Here is a 10294-nt window from a genome sequence, read left to right on the forward strand (position 1 = left end):
CCAACGTGCGCAGTCCATTTAAATGTGCTGCGCGGTTTCTCTCCCAGCGGCAGGAGCTGGTGAGCGGCCTGCGCTGGACCTCACCATTGCTGCGCCACCGTGCAGCCGCGCACCTTAGGGGCAACATTGGTGTACGGCCCTCAACAGCTCACCACAATTTGTTAAGTGGCCCTCCAGCCCAAATTATTGCCCAGCCCTGCCCGAAACCATCTTTAATGGAATTCTGCCTCCTGACGGGGCGGGAAAAGATTTTGCCATTATTACCACAATTGAGCACCATCTTCTTTTCCAAAGATCCCTGAGCTTCTCTAATGGCTGCTTTTGTCTCCCTCAACTGTGGGTGATATTTCTCTCTATTCTCCTGTAAACTGAATTCACCTTGATCTGAACTAGGTTCAATGTAAGATAGTTCAGAAAGTCAGGCATCATTCACCCCTAGACCTACACTGGCCGGTGAAAGCCCAGTCATTTCCTTAGTAAGGATTCCTCTGGTTCCTCACCATATATTTGTCAGGATACCGAAACCCAGCTTTCTTACTGTCCACTCCTGGAGGCCCCACTCCCTGAGCCTACAACCTTCAGCAGGGTCAGTGGTGGAGTTCCACAGCAGGAGTGAACCCAATGGTTAGAGTGAACATGATTCAGTCCTGGATGTGATTAACAGCAGCAATAACAGCAGAATCCAACCCCTGCAGTCACTTGTGAACTCACTGGTGTGTCAGCAGGTTGTATGACCGAGTGAATCCCTTCCCACACTCGGAACAGGTGAACGGCCTCACCCCAGTGTGAGTGCGCTGGTGTCTCAGCAGGATGGAGTTCTGAGTGAATCCCTTCCCACACACTGAGCAGGTGAACGGCCTCTCCCTAGAGTGAACTCGCTGGTGTGCCAGCAGGCTGCAGTTCTGAGTGAATCCCTTACCACACACTGAGCAGGTGAACAGGCTCTCCCCGGTGTGAACTTGCTGATGTGTCAGCAGGCTGGATTTCTGAATGAATCCCTTCCCACACTGAGCAGGTCAACGGTCTCTCTCCGGTGTGAACTTGCTGGTGTGTCAGTAGGTGGGATGAATTTGTGAATCCCTTCCCATGCACGGAGCAGGTGAACGAACCCTCCCCAGTGTGAACTTGCTGGTGTGTCAGAAAGGTGGTTGCATTCGTGAATCCTTTTCCACACTCAGAGCAGGTGAATGGCCTCTCCCCGGTGTGACTGCGCCGATGAATTTCCAGCTCAGACGGGTAATTGAATCCTTTCCCACAGTCCCTACGTTTCCAGGGTTGCTCCCTGGTGTGACTGCGCTTGTATTTTGCCAGGCCAGAGGATCGACTGAATCCTCGTCCACACACAGAACACGTGTATGGTTTCTCCCCGCTGTGAACGGTGCATTTTGCTTCCATGTTATGTCTGATGATATTCAGGTCCCGATGAATTGAGTGACTCTGTCAGATCTTGATGTGAGGTTTGAGGTAAATTTCCTGTCTACAAATCCTCCCCTTCGAATACCCTGTAAAATGAATATAAAACAGGAAAAAGGGAGCGTGAGAGAAAACCCACAAAAGCACAAAGATAGGTTGTGAAATTGAGCTCAATGAATCTGGGAATTTGTGGGGCCGGTACTAGGAAAAAAGTAACGATGAAAGCTGCCGGATTGTCATTAAAATCCCAACTGGTTCACTGATGTCCCTCAGGGATATGGGGATCGGGCGGGAAAGTCAAGCTGAGGTCGAAGATCAGCCATGACCTTATTGAATGGCAGAGCAGGCTCGAGGGGCCGAATGGCCCACTCCTGCTCCTAATTCTTGTGTTCTTATGGAAGGGAACCTGCCACCCTACCTGTCCCACGACTTCCACCGCCTAGAAGGAAAAGAGCAGCAGGTGCATGGGCACACCATCATCTGCAAGTCGCACACCGTCCTGACTTAGACATATATTATCATTCCTTCATTGTCACTGGGTCAAAATCCTGGAACTCCCTCCCTAACAGCACTGTGGGAGCACCTTCACCACACGGACTGGTTCAAGAAGGCAGCTCACCACCACCTTCTCAAGGGCAACTAGGGATGGGTAATAAATGCTGGCCTTACCAGCGACGCCCACATCTCAAGAATGAATAAATAAATCTGCATATGTAAATAGATTAAAAGCCTTTACAGAAATACTTGTTCCTGAAACAATATTCTCCAGGGCAGGTGTCGGGTGGCAACACTTTTTTTTGGCCGACTGCCAGCACCTGCCCTCTTCCACTTTCATCTTTGGGGTGGCGGCCGCGATCGCTCAGCCCGGCGCTCCTCTTGATCCGACACCCCGCTCCCCGGTGGTCCAGCAGGGCCCCGGTGTGCGCAGTGCTAGGCCCCTCCCCTTTAATCAGGGAGGGAGGTCTGCTATGTGCCGACGGGCGTGGCGCTGTTACACGAAGTGCCGTGAAATTCATTGGTAGCGCCTCAAGAAGGAGGGGAGCGCTTCCAGTAGCACCCCGCCTCCTGCCTGGGGCGCTACCACTGAATTTAATGCGCAGGGGCGCTAACTTTTTCGGGGGCTAAAATTAGCCCCTGCGACATTAGCGACCCAAAGGGGGCGTCACTGAATTTTTCCCCTAAGAGTCTAAATGGGCTGGAGGAGCAGAGGGATCCAGGGACACAGACACACAAATCACTAAAAGTAGCGACACACGTTAATAAGGCCATTACAAAAAAAGCACTGGGGTACATTCCTAAAGGAGCCTTCTGTTCCGTGCCTAGGAGCTCTGAACCATAGCAGAGAGTGGCTGGGACACATTTCTCACACGCCTCGAGATTAACCCACACGGTGACTTTGCTGTCAGTGAAGAGAGACGAGAACATAAGAACATAAGAAATAGTTATGATATATATAAATATATATATATATATATATAAATAGAAGGAGTAGGCCAATCGGCCCCTCGAGCCTGCTCCACCATTCAATAAGATCATGGCTGATCTGATCCTAACCTCAAATCTTCTATCACTCTCCATCCCACCCGAACCCATGTGATCTCCCGGGAGAGGCGAAAAACCAGATAAAAAATCCAATGGCCAATTTGGGAGAAAAAATCTGGGAAATTCTTCTCCGACCCATCTAGGTGATCGAAACTCTTCCAGGAGATCACTCTGTCCCTATATTTTCTAAAGTACTTACCTTCTGTAAAGGCGATCTCCACCCCAGCCAGGAACAGGAATAAAACCATCTCCTGAAATCTAACACAGAATTAGAACACAAGAAGTAGGAGCAGAACCAGGCTACACGGCCCCTGGGCCCGCTCCACTACCCACAGGGCCATGACCATTCCGAACCTAGACTCATGTCCAATTTCCTGCCTGCTCCCTGTAACCCTTAATTCCCTTTACTTCTAGGAAACTATCTATTTCTGTTTTAAATTTATTTAATGATGTAGCTTCCACAGCTTTCTGGGGCAGCAAATTCCACAGATCTACCACCCTCTGAGTGAAGAAGTTTCTCCTCATCTCAGTTTTGAAAGAGCAGCCCCTTATTTTAAGATTATGCCCCCTAGTTCTAGTTTCACCCATCATCGGGAACATCCTCACCGCATCCACCCGATCAAGCCCTTCACAAACTTATATGTTTCAATAAGATCGCCTCTCATTCTTCTGAACTCCAATGAGCAGAGTCCCAATCTACTCAACCTCTCCTCATATGTCCACCCCCTCATCCCCGGGATTAACCGAGTGAACCTTCTTTGTACTGACTCGAGAGCAAGTATGTCTTTTCTTAAGTATGGACACCAAAACTGTACGCAGTATTCCAGGTGCGGTCTCACGAATACCTTGTACAACTGCAGCAATACCTCCCTGTTTTTATATTCTATCCCCCTAGCAATAAAAGCCAACATTCTATTGGCCTTCTTGATCACTTGCTGCACTTGCATACTAACTTTTTGAGTTTCGTGCACCAGGACCCCCAGATCCCTTTGTACTTCAGTACTTTCCGGTTTCTTGCCATTAAGATAATGGGCCAGTAATTCCTGTCCCAACGCGTGAGTACGGACGGGGTACTCACACGTGGGCCCGGAGGAATTGCCGGTTTTCAGCATGCACAGCGCATGCGGGGAAAACAGGCATTTCCTCTCCTCTGACCCAAGGGGTTAAGAGGCAAAACGCATACGAGGTTTCAGGCAGCGCGTACGACGCGCTGAACTTCCCTTTTTTTTGAAGAGTTGCCCGTGGGGAAAAGACTCTGGTTTTTACGCGTGGAAAAAGCAGCCGTAAGTACTTACTTTTAACAGGTAAGTGGTCTATTAAGTAAAATTAGAATTTTTTTCCGCAGGTTCTTTTTTTTTGAAGACTTTACAGTAAGGTAAGTCTATTTTTAGCCCCGATTTTTTATATAATAATTTTTTTCAAAATTTAAAATTATTGTTTAAAATAGTTTTTTACAGTTATTTATAGTTTATTTAAGTAGTGCAATTTTTTTTAAATTTTCTTTCAAGTTTAAGTAGTGTTTTGGGGCCAGGAGTTTTCATGAGTTTGACAGTTCTTACGATCAAACTCATGAATGAACTTTTGCAACCTCCTATTGGTTGCCCAGTGCTCACGTGATCCCAGCTGGCTCATCACACTAAGTACGCCGCTGGGTCACGCACGCACAGTGCGGCAGGACCTGAAGCGGGCCAGTGACAGGAAATGCAATGCGGGCCAGGATTGAAATGTCAGCGCGCCGCGTAAGTGCACATCGGGGGCTTGCACACGCGGCAAGCCCCCGATCCTAATTTCTGGCCCAAAAACTTGCTCTATGATTTTTCCTGCCAAAGTGCATAACCTCACACTTTCCAGTATTGTATTCCATCTGCCAAATCTCTGCCCACTTACTTAGCCTGTCTATGTCACTTTGCAGGTTTATTATGTCCTCCTCACTCACTACTTTCCCTCCCATCTTTGTATCATCTGCAAACTTTGATATGTTACACTCGGTCCCCTCCTCCAAATCGTTAATATAGATTGAAAAGAGTTGGGGACCCAGCACTGACCCCTGCGGAACACCACTAGTTACTGATTGCCAGTCTGAGAATGGACCATTTATCCCAACTTTCTGCTTTCTGTTAGAGAGCCAATTCTCCACCCACGCCAGAATATTACCCCCAATCCCGTGATTTTTTTATCTTGAGCAATAATCTTTTGTGTGGCACCTTGTCAAATGCCTTTTGGAAGTCTAAATACACTACGTCCACTGGTTCTCCTTTATCCACCCTGTATGTTACTTCCTCAAAGAACTCAAGCAAATTTGTCAAACATGACTTCCCCTTCATGAAACCATGCTGAGTTTGACCTATTAAATTATGTTTATCCAAATGTCCCGTTACTGTCTCCTTAATAATGGACTCTAACATTTTACCAACCACAGATGTTAGGCTAACAGGTCTATAGTTTCCAACCTTCTGCCTACGACCCTTTTTCCAATCTGCCGGGACCTTTGCTGAGTCCAGGGAGTTTTGGAAAATTATTACCAATGCATGCACAATCCCTACCGCCACTTCCCTCAAGACCCGAGGATGTAAGCCATCAGGTCCAGGGGATTTATCTGGCTTAAGTCCCATTATTTTACCAAGTACCACTTCCTTCATGATTTTAATTGTATTTAGCTCCTCTCCCCCTAGAGCCCCCTGTTTGTCCAGTGTTGGGATATTCTTAGTGTCCCCTACCGTAAAGACTGATACAAAATATTTGTTCAGCGTTTTTGCCATCTTCATGTTTCCCACCATTAATTTCCCAGTCTCATCCTCTAAGGGACCAACATTTACTTTAGCCACCCTTTTTCTTTTTATATAACTATAGAAACTTTTGCTATCCGTTTTTATATTTTTTGCTAATTTACTTTCATAATCTGTCTTCCCTTTCTTAATCAATCTTTTAGTTATTTTTTGCTGTCTTTTAAAGACTTCCCAATCTTCTATCCTCCCATTAGATTTGGCTACCTTATATGCCCTTGTTTTTAGTCGGATACCATCCTTAATTACTTTACTTAGCTACGGATGGCTATCTTTTCTTTTACACCCTTTTTTCCTCAGTGGAATATATATTTTTTGGAAGTTGTAAAATAACTCTTTAAATGTACACCACTGATCATGTACCGTCTTACCCTTTAATCTATTTTCCCAGTCCACTCTAATCAATTCCGCTCTCATACCTTCATAGTCTCCTTTATTCAAGCTCAGCACACTTGTTTGAGATCCAACCTTCTCACCCTTGACTTGAATATGGAATTCAACCATGTTATGGTCACTCATTCCAAGGGGATCGTTTACTAGGACATTTTTAATTAATCCTGTCTCATTACACAGGACCAAATCTAAGTTTGCTTGCCCCCTGGTCAGTTCAGTTACATACTGCTCAAGAAACCCATCCCTAATACACTCAAGGAACTCATCCTCAAGGCTGCTCTGCCCAATTTGATTTGTCCAGTTAATATGATAGTTAAAATTCCCCATAATTATAAAGACCAAAGCGCCGTTTGCCCCTCTCACTGTGGCCCTGAAGGACTGTGTCCAGGCTGAAGTTCTGTTCCCGCCGTACGATCCTCCTCCAGATTGTCCTTTCTGAGCTCCAGCCAGGTGATGCTGAACACTCAGGTGGGAAAGAAGAAAATCTACAACAATGTGTTTAAAACAAAGCTGATTTATTTGACATCTATTCAGAATATTAAACTCCAGCCCAGTTATAGGGGTTATTAACAGCAGCAGGAACAAACCCCAACTGTCAGAATGAACATGGTTCAGTCCTGGATGTGATTAACAGCAGCAAAAACAACAGAATCCAACTCCTGCAGTCACTTGTGAACTCGCTGGTGTCTCAGCAGGTGGGAGACCGAGTGAATCCCTTCCCACACTCAGAGCAGTTGAACGGCCTCTCCCCAGTGTGAATGCGCTGGTGTGTCAGCAGGGTGGATGACTGAGAGAATCCCTTCCCACACATGGAACAGGTGAATGTTCTCTCTCCAGTGTGAACTCGCTGGTGTCTCAGCAGATGCGTTTTGCTTTTAAATCTCTTCTCACAGTCAGAACATTTAAAAGGTCTCTTATCAGTGTGAACAAGTTGGTGTGCAAGCAGGTGGGATGAGCGAGTGAAACACGTCCCACAATCAGAGCAGGTGAATGGCCTCTCCCCAGTGCGAACTCGCTGGTGTGTCTGAAGGTCGGATAACTGAATGAATCCCGTCCCACACTCGAAGCAGGTGAATGGCCTCTCCACAGTGTGAACTCGCTGATGTTTCAGCAGGGTGGATGACTGAGTGAATCTCTTCCCACACACGGAGCAGGTGAATTGCCTCTCTCCAGTGTGAACTCGCTGGTGTACAGTGAGTTCAGATGACCGCCTGAACCCAGTCCCGCAGTGAGAGCAGCTGAACGGTCTCTCCCCAGTGTGAACACGTTGATAGCATGTCAGTTCCCCAGAACTTTTATAGCACTTCCCACAGTCCGGGCATTTAAAAGGTCTCTCATCAGTGTGAACTCGCTGGTGATTAAGCAGGTTGGATGACTGAGTGAATCCCTTCCCACATATGGAACAGGTGAACAATCTCTCCCCAGTGTGAACTCGCTGGTGTCTCAGTAGGTGAGATGAATTAGTGAAACCCTTCCCACACTCAGAGCAGGTGAATGGCCTCTCCCCAGTGTGACTGCGCTTGTGTGTTGATAGGCCAGAGGATCGGTTGAAGCCTTGTCCACACACAGAACACTTGTACGGTTTCTCCCCACTGTGAATGGTGCTTTTTGCTTCCATAGTCAAAGGCTGATGATATTCAGGTCCTGATGAATCGAGTGACTCTGTCAGATCTTGATGCGGTGTTTGGTTTGAGTTTCCCGTCTGCAAATCCTCCCCTTCTAATGCCCTGCAAAATGAATTTAAAACAGGAAAAAGGAAGTGAGAGAGAACCCACAAAAAGAGGCAGATTGTGAAATTGAGCTTAATGAATCTGGTCATTTGTGGGGCTGGCACTAGAAAAAAGTGACCATGAAAGCTGCCAGATTGTCATAAAATTCCACTGGTTCACTAGTTCACTGGAACCCACCACCCGGTCTGGGCTTACACAAGACTCTGGCCTCTATGTGAGGAGAGAGGGGCATCAGGGAGAGGGGCGAAGGAGAGGGACTTTATACATCTGCAACTCGACTCGCACTTTGACAGAACCTCCCAAACCCCAGACCTCCAACACCTAGAAGGGCAAAGGCAGAAGGTGCATAGGAACACCATCACATCCAAGTTCCCCAAGTCACAAACCATCCTGCCTTAGAAACATAGAAGATAGGAGCAGGAGTAGGCCATTCGGCCCTTCGAGCCTGCGCCACCATTCAACGAGATCATGGCTGATCATCCAAATTTAGTACCCTGTCCCTGCCTTCTCCCCATATCCCTTGATCCCTTTAGCCTTAAGAAATATATCCAACTCCTTCTTGAATATATTTAATGAACTGGCCTCCACCGCCCTCTGTGGCAGAGAATTCCACAGGTTCACCACTCTCTGGGTGAAGACTGTCCTCATTTCAGTCCTAAATGGCTTACCCCTTATCCTTAGACTATAACCCCTGGTTCTGGACTCCCCGGCCATCAGAAACATCCTTCCTGCATCTAGTCTGTCCAGGCCTGACAGAATTTTATAGGTTTCGATGAGATCCCCTCTCAATCTTCTAAACTCCAGTGAGTATAAGCCCAATCGACACAATCTCTCCTCATATGTCATTCCTGCCATCCCAGGTATCAGCCTGGTGAATCTTCGCTGAACTCCTTCCATGGCAAGAACATCCTTCCTCAGATAAGACGACCAAAACTGCACACAATACTCAAGGTGTGGTCTCACCAAGGCCCTGTACAATTGCAGCAAGACATCCTTGTTCTTGTACTCGAACCCTCTTGCTATGAAGGCCAACATACCATTTGCCTTCTTAACCGCCTGCTGCACCTGCATGCTTACCTTCAGCGACTGGTGCACAAGAACACCCAGGTCTCTTTGCACTTCCCCTTCTCCCAATCTATTGCCATTCAAAAAATATTCTGCCTTCCTGTTTTTGGACATGATGGCCTTGCCAGCGACACCCACATCCGAAGAATGAATTAAAAAATCTGCATATGTAAAATAGATTAAAAGCCTTTACAGAAATACTTGTTCCTAAAACAATACTCTTTTACATTGTAGGGACAGTGTCTGTTTAACAACCTAATCTCCCCCAGAATCCACCTCCCTTGACTGTCTCACATTGGAAATTGTTGGGTCCTCCTGGGCTCAGAAGTACTGGGGGTTAAACCCAGCAGCTGCTCCTCCATCTCCACTCCAGCTCAAAGTGAAGCAACAAAAAGACCTACACAGGCGGCCAGGGAGCGACTTCCGCATCCAGCGCCCGCCCTGATACAAGCCGGCTCTGGATTGGCGGCTCTGCTGTGTCGATCCAGTTGTGGTTTCTCCTGTCCGCGTTTCCTGGTGCCGCGCTCATCAGTCACCTGACAACCCATTGTTAGCAGAAGCGCGTCATCCTCGGCCCCAGGGACCACCTCAGGAGGGAAGATGGCCGCACATGCGCCGTGCTGCAGGAGGAACCGGTCTGTCTTTCCTCTACCAAGATGGCGGCGCGTAACCCGGGACTGTCACCGAGAAAAAGCCTCACCGTTGCCGTCCGGCGGAACACATTCGGCAGCTGGATCTCATTCGGGCCTGAGGCCGTTCTCCAACTTTATAAACTCTGCGGCGCGGCCTACCCGCAGTTTATTAATCTCCCGACCCCGCTCCCGCAGCTCCGCCTGGCGACCGAGCGAGGCTTTCTTTGTAAAGTCGGTGAGGGACACATGACCCAGGCCCACAGCCTGATTGACGGGAGCTTCCGACCAATAGGGAGCGAGCGGGGCGGGGCTGGAGGAGCGTGCCGGCGACGGGTCCTCCAACCAATCGGGGAGCCTGAGGGGCGGGACTAGCGCCGAGTGATTGTCTGATCTGCAGGGCAGCGATTTTCTCCAGTCCCTTGTTCAGGGCCCGGGGCCAGGGGAGGCTGTGGGACTTTATTCCCCTTATTGGACACAAGGCTCTTTCTCTCACAACACACTGGCTCAGGTTTTAATAGAGACTTTTTAAATTCATCAATAAAAGCAGATAAACCCCATGCTTCTGTAGAACAAACTTTTTAATATTTGGGAGTAAATGTACAAGTTTCTTTCCCTCTGGGGAATTTATTATTAGTTTCAGGAAACAACAACAACCACTTGTATTTATAAAGCACCTTTAATGTAGTAAAACGTCCCAAGGCTCTTCACAGGATCGTTATAAAACAAAATTTGACAC

General features: G+C 47.6%; 1 protein-coding gene across 1 annotated transcript; it reads right to left on the reverse strand.

The window, feature by feature from the left end:
- Window positions 1-707: 707 nt before the first annotated feature.
- On the reverse strand, window positions 708-9616 carry LOC147119088 (uncharacterized). The gene is made up of 4 exons (XM_085984028.1): window positions 9221-9616; window positions 6836-7858; window positions 1153-1324; window positions 708-986 (listed from the first exon to the last, which is right to left on the reverse strand). Exons 1-4 carry the CDS (start codon window positions 9286-9288, stop codon window positions 708-710), a joined length of 1542 nt encoding a protein of 513 aa, XP_085840154.1. The 5' UTR covers window positions 9289-9616.
- Between the last annotated feature and the right edge of the window lie 678 nt (window positions 9617-10294).

This window comes from Somniosus microcephalus, chromosome 4 (assembly GCF_052327205.1).
Source record: "Somniosus microcephalus isolate GS21.2 chromosome 4, FLI_Smic_1.0, whole genome shotgun sequence".
Lineage (NCBI taxonomy): Eukaryota > Metazoa > Chordata > Chondrichthyes > Squaliformes > Somniosidae > Somniosus > Somniosus microcephalus.

What these genes read in the sequence shown, in the direction of transcription:
- LOC147119088 (XM_085984028.1), bottom strand. Translation starts at nt 9,288, where the DNA reads ATGGAGGAGCAGCTGCTGGGTTTAACCCCCAGTACTTCTGAGCCCAGG. An exon ending in AGGACCCAACAATTTCCAAT is followed by an intron (nt 7,859 to 9,220) that starts GTGAGACAGTCA and finishes TTCATTTTGCAG; the next exon opens with GGCATTAGAAGGGGAGGATT. An exon ending in GTGGAAAAGGATTCACGAAT is followed by an intron (nt 987 to 1,152) that starts GCAACCACCTTT and finishes GGATTCATTCAG; the next exon opens with AAATCCAGCCTGCTGACACA.